Source organism: Cordyceps javanica, chromosome 2 (assembly GCF_051103115.1).
Source record: "Cordyceps javanica chromosome 2, complete sequence".
NCBI classification, from domain to species: Eukaryota; Fungi; Ascomycota; class Sordariomycetes; order Hypocreales; family Cordycipitaceae; genus Cordyceps; species Cordyceps javanica.
In genome coordinates this window covers 4,483,594-4,502,997 of record NC_139296.1, presented here as the reverse complement: position 1 = coordinate 4,502,997, position 19,404 = coordinate 4,483,594, and the positions used below count along the sequence as shown (strand labels likewise).

At 54.1% G+C, this 19,404-nt stretch overlaps 4 protein-coding genes across 4 annotated transcripts; 2 read left to right on the top strand and 2 right to left on the bottom strand.

The window, feature by feature from the left end:
- Positions 1-90: 90 nt before the first annotated feature.
- V2A60_003839 (uncharacterized protein) lies at positions 91-5,375 on the bottom strand (the record flags this gene model as incomplete). Its single annotated transcript, XM_083255165.1, has 2 exons — positions 91-97; positions 145-5,375. The coding sequence occupies 2 exons, from the start codon at positions 5,373-5,375 to the stop codon at positions 91-93; spliced, it is 5,238 nt and encodes a 1,745-aa protein (XP_083111291.1).
- Positions 5,376-7,569: 2,194 nt separating this feature from the next.
- Positions 7,570-8,791, bottom strand: V2A60_003838 (uncharacterized protein; the record flags this gene model as incomplete). Its single annotated transcript, XM_083255164.1, has 2 exons — positions 7,570-7,902; positions 8,003-8,791. 2 exons carry the CDS (start codon positions 8,789-8,791, stop codon positions 7,570-7,572), a joined length of 1,122 nt encoding a protein of 373 aa, XP_083111290.1.
- Positions 8,792-13,884: 5,093 nt separating this feature from the next.
- Positions 13,885-15,822, top strand: V2A60_003837 (uncharacterized protein; the record flags this gene model as incomplete). The annotated part of the gene is made up of 3 exons (XM_083255163.1): positions 13,885-14,196; positions 14,326-14,434; positions 14,621-15,822. 3 exons carry the CDS (start codon positions 13,885-13,887, stop codon positions 15,820-15,822), a joined length of 1,623 nt encoding a protein of 540 aa, XP_083111289.1.
- A 1,330-nt stretch (positions 15,823-17,152) lies between these two features.
- V2A60_003836 (ergosterol biosynthesis ERG4/ERG24 family-domain-containing protein) lies at positions 17,153-19,164 on the top strand (the record flags this gene model as incomplete). The annotated part of the gene is made up of 3 exons (XM_083255162.1): positions 17,153-17,187; positions 17,373-19,092; positions 19,153-19,164. 3 exons carry the CDS (start codon positions 17,153-17,155, stop codon positions 19,162-19,164), a joined length of 1,767 nt encoding a protein of 588 aa, XP_083111288.1.
- Between the last annotated feature and the right edge of the window lie 240 nt (positions 19,165-19,404).

Here is a 19,404-nt window from a genome sequence, read left to right as displayed (position 1 = left end):
CTAGAAAATGGGTCGGGTCCATTTCTGTCGAAAGTGTAGCGACAAGGCATATTGCCTACCAGTGAAAAGTCGCCGACGCGCATGGCGACATTAGTTACTACCAGAGTTTAGTATTGAATCATCACGTCTGTGTCGTTGACTTACTAAATCGCCAGCGGTGCAACACCGTCCACCTGGTAGCCCCAGTTGCCGTTGTGTTCTTCGGTAATGAGCCAGTCGTAGGGGAACTCGACAATGTTGCCCTGGATCATCTTCAAAAGACCCTCAGCCTCAGTTCGAGACGGCATTTCGTCGGCGCTCGACCAGCGGCGACTACTCTTAGTGGCCGCGCGGCGTCGCCTCTTAACGGAGCCGAATTGGGCCTGGGCCGCTGCCGTGGCAGTATCCTTCGTGGGCGGCTTCTCAAGGTTGGCAAATGTTGTCGTCTTGCGCTCGAGAGGTTCTGTGTTTGTAGACTGCTTCTCGGCTTCCGCGCCCACCTCGCGTTCGACATCTGCTGCTGCGGCCGGAGCTGCGGCCACCTTCTCTCCCAGGCCCTCTTCCTGATTCTCACCCGTGACGTTGGGGCTGGTGTGCTGGTCATGAAGATCGGCAGCTACCGTCTGCGTTTCCTCGCCCCTGAGATTTGCAAGCGCCTCCAGGTCCGGCACCGTGATGCCAATAGCACCGCTGCTTGCGGTGTGCTTCAGATTACCCCCAGCTTCGCTTGTGGCGTCTTGTTCTTCTGAGGCTGTACGGACTTCCATGCTCTCTTGAAACTTTTTGCCGTATGCAACAAAATCACGATACTCGGCCCATGTCTTGACCTCTGAATCCGGCATGCATCTGAATACCTTGCGATAAAGTTTGGTGTTGTTGCGGGCCACTCTGTTCCATATGTCATCAATAAACTCGGGCGCAATCGGGTCTTTCATGCAGTCTTTTGTGATCGTGGCCCTCTTGATGTCGGCGGCTAGGTAACGGAAGGCACCAAGGTCATCACCATGAATGTCGGCGTCACTAGTCTCAGGGAGCGTGGTCAGCTGGGCCGGTCGAAGCAGGTCCGCGTCGGCAGTGTGGTCGTCAAATGGCGGCAGAGGGGGAAGCTCCTTGTTCTCAGCAGTGATGTCCGGCGATTGATGCTCATGGCCGTGCGAATCCTTGGGCTGGGGCTCCGCCAAGGTACCTTTGCCCATGGAATCGCTGCTGCGGACGAGGAACTCGCGACCACCTACAACGACGGAGTCTCTCCCTTCATCAATACCAGCCTTCTCAGCAGCTTTCCAATGGTCGGGTCCGTGGCCAGAAACATCTCTAAGATGACGCTCAGCGAAAGCGGCGTCACTTTCCCTCTGTTTGCCCTTGTGTTTTCGCCTGAGCTCTTCATCTGATGACGACGATACGGGGTCCACCGCCTTCGCCATTTCGATGTCGAGTTCGTTGTTGAAGCTTCGCAGATGGTGCATTCCAGGATGGGTTGCCTTGCTAGACTCTCCGTTATACGCGCCATTCGGCGACCCGGACTTCTCGGCATAGATACTGTCCATTTGGTCCTCGAACCCTTCCTGGTTGACGTCATTTTCGCGTTCTTCTTCCAAGATTGCATCGGTGTCTAGACCCAGATGCTCTCGCATCAACCTCATGCGCAATGTGTGCGCGAATCTACCAACTTGGTACGGCTTGCCGCCCATTGTGGACCAAATCATGTCGGTATCTCGGACGATCGCGGCGACCTCCGAGTCACGATGACCGACCATGGAGCGCTCGTTGATATTGGCTGAACCGATGAGAGCCACGCGGTCATCCACGATAATCGTCTTGGCATGAATGTACAACTGTTCAGTAACCAATGCATCTGTGCTCAGTATACCCCACTGGCGAAGAGAGAAGAAATCAATGTATTCTTGGGGGTCTATTCCGGCGGCCCGAAGGCGGCCAAAGATGGAATTCTCGCCTCGGCATATGCTCTGTAACTGGCACATGATGATGAGTCGCACGCTCGTGCCTTCTTGCTCGTCGACAGTGTTTTGGAAACCCGGCATTAATGGGATGAGAATGATGCAGCGCCAGCTTTCTCCATTCTCGTGAGCTCGGACGATTCTGTGTACAATCGCGTCGCCGATTCTGTTGACGATGCGGGTGTTGTACGCCTCGGTACTGGAGATGAAGAACTGGTTCTCGATGTAGACAAGATGCTCTGAATCTTCAATCATCTTGATGTATGCAGTTTGGATACTATGCTCCGTTTCTTCTAGCCCGAGGGACCATGTGCTCGCAGATCTCAGAATTTGAACTTCACAAGTGCCCGTCAAACCCAGTGCTTCAAGCTCCTCGAAATTGGCTTCTGGGGGTGGGAGCAGGAACGGCAGAGGTCTGGTAGATTTGCGACCGCGGCGTAGATAGTTCCATCTCTGAACGAAGTGGCGTGTCAGATCACGAGCAGGCTGACCAACAACCTGCATGCCGATATCGTGCCATGGCATTCGGGGGACCTTGGAGCGGTCGTACATTTCCTCGTACGGTTCCGCGAGGCGGAAAAAATCTTGCACACGAGGGTTCGAGTAGTCCTTGCCGGGGAAGAGTTGACAGTGTTCCGCATCCTTTGGCGCGTCAGACACTTCGAAACCAGTCGGCTTATCGTCAACGATAGGATGCTGTGGGCAATCCCATCTACCAAAGCAAAGGTCCACACCACCAGTGAAAGCAACGTCGTGATCGACAATACAAATTTTTTCGTGGTGGGCAAAGAAAAATTGATTCTTCTTGAACTGGTTGGGCGATCGCTGGACAAAGATGTTGGGGTGCAGATTCAGCAGCGAAAATTTTGTGTACTCGGAATCAATGGGAATGGCCGCTTCGACGTTGCGGTAGATGATGACGAAGATTTTGACACCTTCGCGAGCCTTCTTTTGCAAGAGACGATCGAGGCGCCACTTTTGACTAATCGCAGCCGGTCGTCTCATGTACAGTTCGGGACTCAACCACCAGTCATGGATGTAGATGACGTCCCTGGCCATGTTGATGGCGCGAGAGACGTTCCACATGTAGTCGCGGCCGTCAACCAGCCACTGTGCGAAGACGCCTTGACGAACAGGAGCAAAGCTGTCGAATCGCTTCTTCTGAGACCAGACGGTTTCCCGGAGCATCTCACTGATTGACTCTTGAAACTGGCTCGTGATGACATGGTAGCGGGAGAAGAGGCGGACCTTGCGCTCCGAAGTTTTGAGTGTCAGGGTATGATGCTTTGATGGAGAAGCCTCCACTGTTAGGTCAATCTCTTTGTTCTTCTTGGAGGCGATTTGCTTGACGGTGTTTCTCTTCGCGGCGATGGTAAACTTGGAATCCACGAGATAGACATCATAAATGTTCATATTTTCGGGAGAATCGACGCAAACAATGTAGCTCTGGCGCACCAGGAACCACTTGCGGCTGTGACGAGCAATAACCTTGGCGGGTGTCAGCACACGGCGAAAGTCGAGACCCTTAGCAGACTGGATGTGCAGATAGCCTTCCTTGCCGTGATAGCTACCTTCAGCGGCAAGGCGGACACCGAGTGCAGAGAGTTCCAGAAAGCGGCAGAGGCGGTTACTATCGGCTCTGAACATGAGCCAGCGAATCATGCCGGACAAATACTGCTCCAAAGTGCGTCGCTGCTTCTCAACATAACGCTGGCGCATGGCCTCGGGGGTGCTGTCGCTTGGGCCCTCGCCATTGTCGGTGAAGCCGGTTGAGCGGCGCCTCATGCCGAGCATGTTGACGCGAGACCGTTTGCGGCGAGGATGTCGGTTGCCGCCCCCGTCGCTACCGGTAGCATAACCATCATCGCCAGCCGCAGCGTCACCTCCGTCTCTCGTATTGGGCTCTCTGCCGCTAGCCGCCTCCTCATCATCGCTGCTCTCCTCCTTGTCACGCGCACCTCGCAGGTAAGGGAAGAGGGAATAGGGAAATTTGGGCTGTTTGGGGCGTGCAGCCAGGTGTATTTGGCTTGGCAAATACATGTCGTTGTTCAAGGCGAACTTGTAACGGAAATGAAGATTATAGACATCTCGAACGCTGCGAACGACCGTCCAGACCATCCGGCTAGGGCCACTGCCGTACTCCAACTCAATGGTAAAATTCCAATGACGTTGGCTGTCGTCGTCGGGTACGGGGGCGCTGTGCGTAATGTTTAGCTTCAGCTGTTCCAGCAATACTGGGATTCTCTTATTCCCATGTTCATCTCGCTGGATCATGCTGGCAAACATGAGCACGGCAGGGGCACCGGCTCTGAGCTCGGCCATCAACTCGGCAGACTTGTAGTAGTCGAAGCGGTCATCCTTCTTTTGGCGCAAAAGTTTCAAAGTACTCTTTACTTGTCTCCATTTTTGGGCGCCAAAGTTGGACGCACGCTCCGAGTGAAAGAATGGTCTGCGCTGGATGATAGCATCGCCGTCGGATACACCACCGCCTCCAAAGACAGTGATGCGCCGCGTGTGACCATGACGACGGCCGATAACAGCTGAGCTCTCCAACGCCTCGATGTCGGTCTCAGGTTGCGCGACGCCAGCATTCACCCACGAATGACCACGCCTAACAAACGGACGCCGCTTGGCTCGCGGCGGAGCCTCACCTTCGGAAAGAACCTGGTTGTGTGCGGATGTGTCCGGCATGCTGGCACGGCGTCTCAGGAATCTGTGACTAAACACATCGCCATCGTTTGGAAATCTGAAAGGGGAGGTGGGAACCGATCCTTCACCCTTGACAAAACGGCGCATCCTGCGCTTCTTTTTCTTGACAGGTCCAGCGGGTTGTGCTTCATCTGCTTCCTCCTCGACATCGGCGTCAGCTTCACCGTCCATGTCTGCATCGGTCTCTTCCGCCTCTTCGCGCAAGGTGTCAGGCACTCGACCAGCAAAACGCCCAGCGGTGGGGGACGCCGCGGAGACCTGCGCACCGTCCAAGTCGAGAGGGGCAGGTTTCGGCGACTGCAGAGAGTTGGGTGTGAGCGACTTGAGCTTGGACATGATGGAACCGCCTCTCGACTTGGCAGCTTCAGGATTCTCAGCGGAGTTGTGTCGGGAGTGTGATGGTTGGAAATCTGGGGGGTCAAATCGGGCGAACTGGACACGGGCGCTACCGGGAGTACCAGGAGGAATCTGGCCGCCAGGGGTTCCAGGTGCTTCGGCATTTGAATCTGTGGCGTTTCGATGAGGCAACCCAGTAGATAAACTCGGAGGATGGCTTGACAGCGCGGGCACCTCCTTTTCTTGGCTGTTTACGTTGTCCGCCGCGGCGTCCTGCCTGGGCGTGGAGGTGGCAAGTCCCCCTCCAACAACAGGCGGCGTGTAGGGGTCATCGTTTGTCGGGGACTTCTGGGGCGATCGCGAGAATGGCGATACTGAGTCATCGCGGGCCATATTTGGGTCTCGGTACGCAAAGTTTCGCGCGGGACCGGGAGGGTATCGGACGAGGGGTGGTTCGGGTCGCAGATGGAAGCGGCTTGTCGGCCGTCAAAGCTCGAATCCAGACTCGGTCCGGAGAGGCATGAGACAGAAGCCCGTAGAAAGCCAAGTACGAACCGATTTATCGGCAGGCCTGGATCGCGCGGCGGTTGCCGACTAGGAAGTTGCCGCGGAGGCTCGATAGCAGCCAGGGACTGCGTACGGCGGCCACGGGCAACCAGGTACCGACAGCTCTAGTATCGTGACGTAGAACTGCCGTCGGTCGTAGGGCATGTGATTGACTAAAAGGGGCGGTCAAAAAGCAATGTCGTGAAGCGGCCGATACACGTGCGTGGAAGCTACGCGTAGAATTGGTGGCTAAAATAGTAAGTAGTTGGCGGGATTGAGCGTCAACGTCCGAATGACCCTGAACTAGGTACGGACGGAGGGTGCGATTGTGAGGCCGCAAGGGGTGTGGCGTCGCAGTGGCTTGTGAGTGGTCTTGGGGCAGGTGTTGGTGGCTGGGATTGGTTGGGCGAAAGCCAAGTAACTTGGAGCAAATTGCCACACAATCGCCATACGTTGCTGCTCAGAGATACCTACAGGCAGTGTGTCAACATTGTTGCAGGCTACTTACAGATGCTCCTAGGTACTTACCTACTTAGGTGTGCTGCACCTACTGGCTTGAAGAAGTCGTCATAGAGGCACGCCACACTAAAATGAAAAGTTGCAACTAACAAAGGCTAAAAAAAGGCAAAGGCAAACAAAAGAGGAAATAGACAGAAAAACAGAAAATTACTGATCCGGAAAGATCCAGTTGCCTCTTATTGGGCGGTAGTGGCCAAGCAGCCAAGTCGTTCTAGCCTCGGGCCGCACATGGCCACTCTTGATCGGGGCCATCGATTAAAAAAAGGGTTTGTCTAAGCCTTCTCGCAATGATCAGCCGCCTGGAAAATAGATAGAAAAAGAATAGATACTTACAGGACTGATCAGAAGTGGCCAGCCAATCCGCGTCTCTGCCTACTCCATTCTAGCCAACTACGGTAGTCCCATAAGGCTGCAGCTGCTACTACTGTGCGCCCGCCGCCTCAGGCCCAGATGGGCATGATGAATCAACGGGAGCCTCGTCGCATCTGACAGAGCGACAGATGTGCCCTGATCTGGGTAGCAGCATCCTGCCGGCTATTCTGCTCGATGCACACGAGGCTTCGTGCTATCGAACGGCATGACCATGACTCGACATGGAAACAGACACGATCACGACAATAGCATGCCAAGAACCTGGGCCAAATTTAACCGTTCCTCCTCATGTTCGGATCCCGAGGACCATTTACATAGGATGCCTACTATAACCTGCTGTTGGGTTCCAAGTAACTAACCTTGGGGGCCATGCCGCGGGACGCGCGCGCGCCCCAGGACCCCCAGTCCACCACCACGAATTAACGATGGGGGGCCGGCGCGGAAATAATACGGGCATTGCCATCATATGGTGCTGTGAGATATTGTGCATCTACGTATTCGCCCAACGTCATTGCATACATCAGACAGAGTATGCAGTTTGTGTAGGGTGGGAAGCAGACACGGCCAAACAATGCTACCTACGGTCAGCTCTGAAAAATGTACTCCGGTTGCACAACCCGACCCAAAAACCTAATGACGTGAGGAAACGCATGCGCACAAGTCAACCCAAAATAAAAGGTCAAAAAAAAAAAAAGCAAAGACCATGGCGTCTGAATCAGCAGCGTCGCCTTGTCCGCTCCTCGCCTCCCAACGACGGGAGCCTCAGCCTAGGATAATGGATAAAAAAAAACAGGCCGATTCGGCATCGTCGCGATAGATTCCTTGGTCCTAGCGTCATCGCGAGCACCTGAAGCGGGAAGTTACTCTATCCGCAGGAGGTGCCATCGCGCCATGGTATGGTGGTCAGCAATCTCACACGTCAGCAGCACTAGGCCATCGTCGGCTTCCGGGGTGGCTTGCACACCTCATCAGCCATCTCACGCACGTCTTCTGTGGGCCACTTCATGATCGGGAGCCCGTTGATCTCCGAAAAAAAAATCGAAATAAAATACAGTATATACATTTTGTATCAACATTAGAGCTGGTATCGCTATATACACAACGGGGGAGAGGGAAGGAAAACCACACAGAGACTCGTAAAGGCCGCCTTTTAGACTGGGTGCCATGGAGTATTTTGCTCCTCCGAGTGCGGCTTGTCCACTGATACGGAGTATTCCACCGATTTTACAATGCCCTCTTTTGGTAGAATGTTTTCGCTGCTGCCCGAGGTTTGGCTGGATCCCACCACGGTGCTCTTGTGGTTGGCGGAGCGCTTAACATCCTCCATGTGGTACATGTCTCTGCTCGCGCCTGGTTGTCTTGATAGTCTGGAGTTTTTGGACGCTTCGGTTTCGCGGCTGTTGGTCTTGTAACGTCTGTAGCTGAGATCTTTAGCCTTTTTGATAAAGACGGGTGCGAGGAACGGCAGCGAGGTAACCATGTTCTGCATAGCTTTGTTAGTTTTTTTTTCTTTTTTCTTTTTCTTTTTTTTTGCGCCGTCGGCAGATGAGGGAGCGATGCCAGCGGACGGGGCCAGTACTCACACCGACGTTGAACTCAATGACACCCCAGAGGACCAGCATGGTGGAGTTGCCGTCTCCAAAGGAGATGCGGTTGAGCTGCACCAGGCGCAGCACGGAGCAGATTGTGGTGAAGAGGCCGAGCAGGAAGACGCCGACGAGACCGGCCTTTTTGGCGTTTGGGATCTTGAGCGTGAGGAGGACGGGGATCGGCAGGACGGCGACGAGGACGTCGGAGATGATGGTGATGAGGGAGTAGATGAGGGAGGTCTGCGACAGGTTGACGCAGGTCGGGTTCGGGTCGCTGACGGTGAGCTTCCACGAGAAGCTGACGGGCTTGCAGGCAAAGATGAGGGCAAAGGCGCTGCCGAGGTGGCCGAGGAGGACGGCGACGATGGTGACCCAGATGAGGACGCGGTAGTTGCGCTTGCTGGTCGCCTGCAGCAGGCGGAGGTAGCTGATGAGCAGGGCGACCTTGAAGAGGCTGACGCCGAACTGGTAGATGGGCCGGCCGGCAAAGTTGACCTTTTTGTACGTCGAGGCGACGCCCGGGTCGTGGGAGCGCAGCTTGAGCGGCAGACCCAGGCCGTACTTTGTCTGGATAATGGTGAGGACCGAGTACACAAAGGCGAGGACAAAGGACGCGGCGGCGACGTAGTCGTCGGCCATGAGGCCGCGGCCGCGGACGCTCAGCCACAGGCGGAACCCGACGACGGCAAACGAGACGATGGTGAGGACGACGCAGACGGCGACAATGGTCCGCCACTGGGAGATGGCGTCCACCTCGGGCGTGACTTGAGAGACCCAGGTCATGACGGCGGCGGCGATGGTGACTTGTGCATATAAGTTCGGAGGGGGGCTGAGAGATGCTAAATCCAAGGTCCAAGGGGAAAAAACCAAAGGGGGCAGCAAATAATAAAACGAATGGCAAAAGTAGACGAGGGTATCAGCGAGTCAAATAGTAAAAAAGACCTTGCGAGAGAGGAGGAGGGGGGGCAGCGAGCTGCGAGCTGCGACGGATGACGGTAACGAATGTAACTCAAAGCACGTTCATGTCAGATTCTGTGTTTACACACTTTGCATCCCAAATCTCTTCCAAGGCTGTCTCTCTCTCTCTGGCCGTGACTGTGACGACTCGGGCGCGCGCGCCAATGAGACCCGAACCCTGCAGACGACGATTTAGGAAACAGGTGCCAAAGACCAAGTACTCTATGCGAAAAAAAGGGCGGCGTGTGTTGTTATAGACACATTTCATTGGAGAGTTTTGAAAACGGGCAAGGGAGTTTTAAGTATTACAGCTTATGGAGGGAGAGACGACGGGGAGAAACTATTCTTTTTTTTTTTCAAAAAAAAGACCAAAAAAAAACTCATATATTCTATTCTCTGACAATCAGGGCCCTCTTGCACAAAACTAGTGAGGGAGGCTCTACGGAGCTTGTACGGGAAGAGACCAAAAAGGAACAAGTTCAGTGTAATCTGTAGCATTTACGTAGCATGTAAATCCGTGAGTAGATGATGTCCCCCCGGCCCCGGCACTTTGGAGCGACATCCTAGCTTAGCCTTGATGCAGGTAAGCCAAAGTTCTCCACGGCAAAGACAGTCGACCAAACAGCCAGCCTACTAAGTAACACCGCGGTGGTCTTGGAGGCAAGGAGGGTAGGGGGGCTTTTCTCTCTCTTTTCTTTTCTCCTTTTTTTTTTTTTTTATTTCCCAACACTTGGCCTGCCCGAGAAGCGAGAGGAGATGGTGCCGGCGGCGCTAGTTGGAGGCGAGCCACCACCGAAATGGCGGCGCCAGTCCCCATAGCAAAGGGTGGCCACGAGCCAACGATTAACCCGTATTGGTCAAGGGCCGGTTGCAAGAAGAGAGGGGGTTGTTTTTTTTTTTTCGGGATGTCAGCATCCAGATTGCCAGGGTTGATGAAAGAACACGAGAGAGAGAGAGAGAGAGAGAGAGAGACAAAGGACAGGTAAAGGGTCAAGAAGGGCACAGCTAGGGGAGGGAGAGGAGAACAAGCACGGGATGCGGCGGTTACTATCTGGATTTTGCTTCTCAATGTCTCGAATACTAATAGACATTTTGAAGCCAGAGGAAAGAAAAAAGTCGGTCACTCCAATCGTTTTGTGACATTGGAAGAAAGTGGCAAAGAAGTTTTGTGTCAGAGGTATGCATTGGACTAGGCATTGTTTTCTGATTTTTACGCTCTCTCATATCCGTCTAAATGTCCGTCCGTCTGTTTATTTTCTCTACTCATTTTTCCCTTTGGATCCCTCGTCCTTCAGCTACCAAGCTAGATGAAGCGATTACGCTCGACGGGGTCATCGGCCGAAATTTGTCTCAGGCCAAGGGCGGCGCCCTCGTCGGAAGTTGACAAGACATCCCAGCCACAACTGTGACAGCATATACTTCAGTACGGATTACACGGAGGGTAAAAAAAAATAACAATGAAGCCACACAGGGCTGTTACAAAATACACCAAAGAAAAAAAAAGGAAAACGAAAAAAAGGAATCCCTACAAGGTCATCCAAACCGTGACCGAGAAGGGGGAAAATCAAGAACAGCTCCGCCAAAAAGGTTTCCCCCCGGCCCCCCGGCCAGCTCGCTCGCTCGCTTGCCTACTTACCCAGCGGAGCCAAACGAAGCGAAGGAAAACGAGAGCAGGCAATAGAAGCCGTCAGTGGAGTCTTTTCGTTGTCAAGTTGTCAAGTTGTCAACTATTACCAGTACGTAGTAGCCTGGCCGTCCACGAAAAAAAAAAGAACCCCGTCGATCACATCTTCAGCAAAGGCCAGGGCCAGGGCCAGGGTCTCCCCCCCCACCCTCCTTGAAATTGTATCAGTAGTTAGCTCTTACTTTTTTCCCCCCAAGAGTTGTTGACGTGTGTGTGTGTGCGTGTATGTCCTTGTTACATTGGTGTGAGAGGTTTGAGATGTGTCGGGACGGCATTGACGGTCGCAGCCTCTTGGAAGAAGCAAAATGATAATTATACCTACCCACCCACCCTACTTACTTACCCTGCCTCCATCATCTGAAAAGTGCCCCCAAAAAACCAAGCGAAATGGAATTTGCTCCATAGCGGGAGATCGATCTCCTGGAGCCCGCACGGTGATGTGCTGTGGTCGTGCCCAGCGCCGCGCCCACCCGTTCCCGCGCACCCACCAAAAGACGACGCCCACCTTGGCGGGACAAGGAAGATGAGTACAAGACGTCACGAATAACAAGTACAAGCACCAGAGTCCAGACGAGACCAGATTTTTTTTTCTGCACCCGGCGCATAAGAAAGAAGTCTATTGAAAAGATCGGTCCATCAATGGTTTGAATACCACGTCAACGACGACGTTTTTTTTTGGGTGCCTTGGCTTCCGCCTGTGTTGGTGCTGCACTAACTTGCTAGATTCAGGGCTAGCCACAGAAGCACTGTCGACTGTCCACTTCTCCCCTTGGCATCTTTGCAAACTTGTTCACAAGAACGAAAAATGAAAAATTGGAATCCTGTGATGCAAGGTCAAAAAAGAAAAGGAAAGAGAAAGAAAAAAAAATGGAGCTCTCAAATCAATGGTTCGCCGGATCGAGGCATCAAACATCCGTGGAACAAGACAAAGGCGGCGCAGCAATAGCTCTCGACTTGTTATTAATGTTACGTGATATCCGCAACGCCTCCCCCTTCCCCCTCCCCCTTGGCGGACCTTTTGCCTGGTAGGGGAGGCGAGGAAGCTGGGAAGAAAGCGAGTAAGTACTTTTGGGTATCCATAAGTTTCTTGTCATGGTGCTCTTGTAAGTACTATGTAATAACAGGGCCGAGTGGACCGAGCCTTGCGTCAGCCTTGGCAAAAAGAAGAAAAGAAAAAAAAGAAAAAAAAAGAAACGACGTCAAAATGATGTGCCGCTAGGTTGAGTTTGCCGTCACATCAACACCCATTCTCGGCCGGCCCGTTGTCGAGAAGCTCTGGGCTTGTGGTGCAGAGAGTGGCAGGGGAGGATATGCGGCCTGAAATTTGCGACTACTGATACCCACTGGTACCTATAGTTTGGATACTGGGTCGATACCTAGTAACGGCCCTTTTGTCCCTGCGCCATTGCGTTGCATTCTGCCACTCACTCCCACGATGCTACCATTGCCATGGTACGACATTCTTTGCGCAGACGATCCTTTGTCTGTCTGTCTGTCTCTCTCTCTCTCTGTCCCCTTCTCCCTGTCAGTAGTCGTATGACGTCGACATCCAGCCGCACCGGCCCATCCAAGCTTCAGTCAGAATGTCAGGTCTGCTCATCGCTTCGGTAAAGAACCGAAAGCTATTCAACAAAAAACGGGTAAAGAAATAAATGAAAATCAATAAAAGAGCCGCATCTTGATGCAACAACGTGGCAATGCCGCCGCATGCCATACATACACACACACACACACACGCACATGCACACCTAGTTGCCAAGTCCCACCATAACAGCGACACCCGCATGGGAATGGGGCCATCCGTACCAGTAGTGATGGCATGTCCGAACTGGCGAGCAGACTGATACATCAGGCCAGTGCTCCGTACTGGCCAGTACTAGCCAGTACTACCAGCTCAAACGACTTGGCCTGCGGTTCCTCCACCAAGTAGTTACTCGGCCGGTCAAGGGTCCCCTTCTCCGTTGCCACGCAGCAATTGATAAAAAAGAAAAGAAAAGAAAAAAAGAAGAAGGAAAGAAAACGCCACCGGGTTATGGCCAGTGGCGGCCCGCTTCTTTCTGGGTTGATCCCCTACCGATAATAAGCTCTAACTGCATTTCTCTTGGCTCTCTCTCTCTCTCTCTCTCCCAATTGGCCTGAATTTCGTTATGCGACGCAACCCACCTTTTCCAGAGGGAAATTGTCCCAGTTATTCATCAGTGCTAACTACTGATAGTCTAATCCGTACCTACTCGGTTTGTAGTTTCCTCACGTAAAAGCAGGCCAAACTACTTTTTACTTAGCGGCCCTCTTCGTTTCTTTTCTTTTCTTTTTCTTTTTCCTGGCCATTGAAAAGGAGGGAGCTCCGTCGGTATCCAGACATCAGGCGACGGGGGGATGTGGGCGCCGCCCGCGAGGCGGAGGGGGGAATGGATACTAATAGGATATGCGATGGACGGGGACGGATTTGGGTGGATGGATGGATGGATGGGGGAGGGGCCGTTTGCACACTCGCCTTTTGCTCGATGCAAGACCCAGTTGACATGCTCCCATTTCCTTTATTCGACTTGCGAGCTCGAGTTTCTGCCCTGTCCCAAAACACATCAAGTCCCGTTGCTCTATGCATACCCTTGCAATCAATATATGCATGCCGCCGCGTGGTTTATTTTATTTATTCATTTATTTTTTGAACAACTCCTCCCCCCTCCCAAGCCCGCTTAGCCGGAATTGATCAAACTTGACGGGAAGGGACGGTTGCTTTCAACACGAAAAAGGGTTTCCCTCTTTGGGTTGCTAAAAACCCGCGGACCGCTCCAAAAAAAAAAACGAACTTGACATTCAGACAAAAAGGAGACACAAGCCCCGGCTTTATCTTTATTCTACTTTTTTTCTTCTTCTTTCGATTCATATGAATCTCTTTTATCTTCATTTCCGCTCTTTAGACTGTGAGCTCGACACCTCTTGTGTATCCCAATTGCGTGTGTCGACGACCTACACTTCTGCAAGGGGGGCAAACCCACGACCAAAAGAAAAGGAAATACAAAAGACTCGCGGCCTTTGAGCCCTCTCAAGTTTTATCTTCTTCCTTCTTTTCTTTCTTTTTTTTTTAGCCTTCTTCTTATTTCCGGTTCTACACTCCCCCCTCCTCATCTGGAAGTCGTCGCCCATTACCCCCCCTCGGGCCCAAGTTGCAACCCGTTTTCCGAGACAAAACTGGCATACACATACACGGTTCTTTGTCAAACAGCCGCAAACAATGTCCGCCACGGAACCAAACGAAAAGAGCTTCGACGTCAACGAGCGCCCGGGCAGCTCGTCGTCGCCGTCGACCAGCGACAACGCCGCAGCCCATCATCCCGCGGCGGCCGGCAAGGACATGTCCGGCCGCCGCCGCAGCAGCAGCAGCACCGAGGTCGACGCGGCCTGGTTGTTCCTCGACGAGCACCGCGACGTGCCCGGCGTCGACGCCGTTGACCTCAAGAAGCTGCGCGCCCGCATCGACTGGCGCATCGTTCCCATCATGTTTGGCTGCTACACGATGCAGTTCCTCGACAAGGTCATCTACAACGTGAGTCTTTTTGACATCCGGCCGTGTGCATTCCCCCATCATCACCATCCACCAGAACCCTCCCATCGTTACACAGATGGCCAATTGCAAAGCTGACAAGAACTTTCTTTCTTCTTCTTCCGCATATAGTATGCTGCCGTCATGGGCATCAAAAAGGACCTGGACCTCACCGGCAACCGCTTCTCCAACGTTGCCACTTTCCTCTTTGTTGGTCTTCTCTGCTTTGAAATTCCCAACAGTAAGCTTACCCGCGCACACACGTCCCCCCCCCCTTCCCCCCAGTCTCCCTTCCCCTTTGGCAGGTCCACGATGACGCCGCCCGCGACAGTCATGATCAGCTTGGCCGTCGCAAATTTCCTAAGAGAAGAAGAAAAAAAGTTTATTGGTCCCCCGTGATGCTAACATGACCACCTTTGCGCCGCAGTCTACCTTTTGCAAAAGGTCCCGGCCGCCAAGTGGCTCGGCATCAACGTGACGCTCTGGGGCGTGGCGACGGCGTGCGGCGCCGCGGCGCACAACTACCCGAGCATCCTGGCGTCGCGCATCTTCCTGGGCATCTTCGAGGCCACCATCGCGCCGTCGCTGGCGCTCATCAGCAGCCAGTGGTACACCAAGTCGGAGCAGGCGCCGCGCTTCTCCTTCTGGTACCTCGGCCTCGGCTTCGGCCAGATCATCGGCGGCGTGCTGTCGTACGCCTTCCAGCACGTGTCCCCGGCGGCGCCGCTGGCCGGCTGGCGCGTCATGTTCGTCGTGCTGGGCTGCGTCACCGTCGCCATCGGCCTGTCCGTCGTCGCCCTCATCCCCGACACGCCGATGCAGGCGCGCTGGATGTCCGACGCCGAAAAGGTGGCCCTGCTCAAGCACGTCAGCGTCAACCAGACGGGCATCCGCAGCAGCCGCTTCCGCGCCGCCGAGCTCCTCGAGGGCCTGCTCGACGTGCAGATCTGGCTGCAGATCCTCATCACCGTCCTCTTCTCCGTCTCGAGCGGCGTCATCACCACCTACTCGGTCATGCTCATCGGCCAGATCACGCACGACGCCGCCAAGACGCCGGCCCAGAACTCGCAGCACGCCGCCCTCATGAACACGCCCTCGGGCGCCGTCTCCATCTTCTTCATCCTCATGATCGGATACGGCGTGCGCCGCAACTCGCACCGCTGGATGTGGATCCTCGCCTGCATCATCCCGGCCATCATCGGCGGCGCCCTCATGTCCTTCCTGCCCAAGACCAACCACGCCGGCCTGCTGGCGGGCGTCTACCTCGTCAACGCCGTCGTCGCCCCCATGCCCATGCAGTACAACTGGCTCATGGCCAACGTCGCCGGCGCCACCAAGCGCGCCTACTCGGTCGCTATGATCAGCGCCGCCTTCTCCATCGGCAACATCATCGGCCCGCAGACCTTCCAGGCCCGCGACGCGCCCGACTACCGGCCCGCCAAGCTCGCCCTCGTCTTCACCCAGGCCGGCAGCGCCCTCGTCACCATTGCCCTGTTTGCCTACTACGTCTGGGCCAACAAGCGCCGCGCCAGCCGTGCCCCGCGCCAGACCGAGGATCAGTTCATGGACAAGGAGGTGTGGGCAAGAATGACGGACAAGGAGAATCCCACGTTCCGTTACGAGTACTAGCCTCTAGGTCAAGGCTGGAGGTTTGGGGGGTGTAAAGTGCTCGTGTCGGAGTGTGTGGATGAAGTAGGGGGGGAAGGTTATTAATTTTTGTGTGAATAGGTTTTGTGTGATATAACTTGGTGTCCAGTGTCGTCATTGGGCTTGATCATTTACAAGTATGCATTTGACGCAGGGCGTGTCAGCATTCCCATCATTATACATTTTCTTTTATTCTCAATGTCATTTGAGCCAAACTCTGGTTGCAATCGTGTGTTTAACGTGTTCATCATGTATGCTACCATGTTGTACGTGCTTTGGTGGCATAACTTGTAATAGGCAAGCAAAAGTCCCAAGTACCAATGCCACTATACTGTGGTGGTTGCTCTGGTACCTACCGACCTACTAACCTACCAAGGTACCTGGCAGCTCAACCCCTGAGGCGACCCCCACCCGTTGTCAATGAGGGCGCTCAAGGCACGCTCGGGATCCGCGTACCTTTTCAGTTGGAAGAACCAAGTACTGAGAAAGTGATTATTCGCAGTACCTACTAGGTAGGTACCGAGGTAGGCACATAGAGTACTTGTGTTCTCGCCCGCGGCGCTGGACCGGCACTTTCTCGGCGCTGGACATTGCCTAAGGTACCTGCCGACGGCATCTGGTGCTCGAAATCACTGTAAATCCTTCGTTGCTCGGTGAGGTCCGCTAAACAATACTGTGTTGGTACCTGTGAGTAGGGGGCACCAAGGCACCAACCTATAGTGAACCCTACCTAGTACCAAGTTTTTACACTGATTTTACACTGATTTTACACTGATTTTCACACATCTGTCCACAGACTTAGCCAGTTCGGTACGCCCATAGCAATCATCTTGGCAGTTTATAGACAATAGAAAGCATATTCAACAAGAAAAAAAAAAGCCCCCATTTTCAAACGCATAGTCTGCGCCCCTCAAGAAACCTTCAGCGATCCGAGTACGAATAGCCAGCCCAAGCTTGTCCAGCCTGTCCCGTTGTCCCGCCCCTGTCTGGTCCACCTCGAGCCAGCCAACCAGCCAATGATATAACACGTCCCAGCAACCCTGTCGTGTTATTCGCATCGCGCGCGCCCCAACTCAATCTTTCCTTGCAATCTCGTCTCTCGGCGCAACAAGAAGCGGCAAAACCTCTTTCCTCTCCCACCTCTGTCCTTGTCCACTTCCTTGCTTGTCGTGGCGCACCTCACATCGGCGTCCCACGGATCGCTCGGGGGGCCTCAATTGATCCAATTTTTCCTGGTTCCTTCTCTTTTCGCTTCGCCTTCTTCTCCAGACCAACCATATAAGAGGTTCGGCTCGTCCCTGATTCTCCCATCATGTCAGGACGCTATTCCCTACGAGCGACGCCACGGTATGTCCCAGTGCTCCTACTCTTGATCCCTCTCCTTCCTTTCCTTGCTAGCTTCTGTTTCCTTTTTCTTTCTTATCTTCTTCTTTCCTCCACTTGATATTGCCCGTCTATGCACGAGCGTTTCTTGTGTGCGACAGCAATTGCAGTCTGTTTGGAGCCCTCCCCCACTGACAATCCATCCGCAGGAAAAAGGAGCTCTTCGATGGCATGATAGAGACGCCTGCCAAGACACGCTCTTCACGACGCCAATCTTCGTTTCCGCCTGAAGCATCTGACAACGACAACGAATCAGTTGCCCCCGCCTCCCCTGTCAAGTCGGCCGCGCGCTCTCGCTCCCTTCGCCGCCGCACCGTCGCCAAGTCTGACGACGAGCAGGCGCAAGATACCAAGAACACCGACGCACCCACGGAGACCAGAGAGAGCGAGTCTGTCCGATCCAGCAAGATGGAAAACGGCAAAGCATCTGCCAAGGGTGCGCAAAAGCGCGCCGTCTCGCGCCCTCGTACGCCCAAGCAGGAACCAGAAGTGCCGACGGCCGACCATGTCAAGGTCAGCGTCGTAGATGGCTGGAAACCCGGCCAGGACCCCAAGATTGACTACTCGGGCGAGTTTGAATTTGGTGGCTCCCTCGGCACTCTCTCCATGATGGTCTTCTTCCCCATCCTCATGTGGTACATGTGGGTAGGTGCCACCTACTACAACGGCAAGTTTCCCTCGCGCGAGGACGGCATGAGCTGGGCCGACTTTGGCCGCCACCTCGTCCACCTCGTCTACACCGGCGCGTTCCCCCACACCAAGGCATGGCTCTGGTACTGGTCCTACCTCATCTTCGAGGGCGCCTGCTACTGCCTCCTTCCCGGCGTCTGGGGCTACGGCAAGCCGCTGCCCTTCCTCGGTGGTAAGCAGTTGCCCTACTTTTGCAACGCCTACGCAAGCTTCTACTTCACTCTTGCCGTGCTCGCCGGCCTGCACTTTAGCGGCGTCTGGCCGCTGTACACCGCCATTGACGAGTTTGGCCCGCTGCTCTCCGTCGCCATCTTCAGCGGCTTTATCGTCGCCTTTGTCGCCTATTTCTCCGCCCTATACCGCGGCAAGCAGCACCGCATGACCGGCTACCCCATCTACGACTTCTTCATGGGCGCTGAGCTCAACCCTCGCATGTTTGGCATCCTCGACTTCAAAATGTTCTTCGAGGTCCGCATGCCCTGGTACATCCTGCTCATCCTCAGCCTCGGCGCCGCCGCCCGCCAGTACGAGCAGTACGGCTACGTCTCGGGCGAGGTCATGTTCCTCGTCATGGCCCACTACCTCTACGCCAACGCCTGCGCCAAGGGCGAGGAGCTCATCATCACCACCTGGGACATGTACTACGAAAAATGGGGTTTCATGCTCATCTTCTGGAACCTCGCTGGCGTGCCTCTCTCTTACTGCCACTGCACCATCTACCTCGCCAACCACGACCCCGCAGAGTACCGATGGAACCGCGTCGCCCTCACCTTGTTCTATGCCGCCTACCTTTTCTGGTATTGGGTCTGGGACAGCTGCAACTCGCAAAAGAACCGCTTTCGCGCCATGGAGCGCGGCAAGCTCGTCGCCCGCCGCACCTTTCCCCAGGTCCCCTGGCAGACCATTGAGAACCCAAAAATCATCAAGAGTCCTCAGGGCACCATCCTTGTCGATGGCTGGTACGGCCTGGCCCGCAAGATTCATTACACCTCCGACATTTGGTTCTCCATGTCCTGGGGTCTCATTACTGGCTTCGACAGCCCCTTTCCCTGGTTTTACCCCGTCTTCTTTCTCTGCATGATTGCCCACCGCGCCTCGCGTGATATTCATCGCTGCCGTCAAAAGTACGGCGAGGCATGGCTCGAGTATGAGCGTCGTGTGCCCTACCTCTTTATTCCTGTAAGCACCGCCTCTTTGCTCCTCTCCAGAATATTGTCTTTACTAACATGGCTAAACCAGTACGTCTTTTAAAGAGGCTGTTGCAAAAGCAATTCCTCATCTCTTGACAATTTCGTCAGAGCTCGCTCGCCGTTATCTTACTCTATTCAGAGCAGTTCAATCTCTCCAGACGTTTTTTTCTTTTTGAGCCGTTTGGCCTTCCTAATTTTTTTTTTCCTTTGCCTTTCTTGAACGGAATTCATTGTAAATATGATGCCACGCAGAAAACTACCATATCACACAAACACCTTTTAATGATGGGGAAAAGGGGGG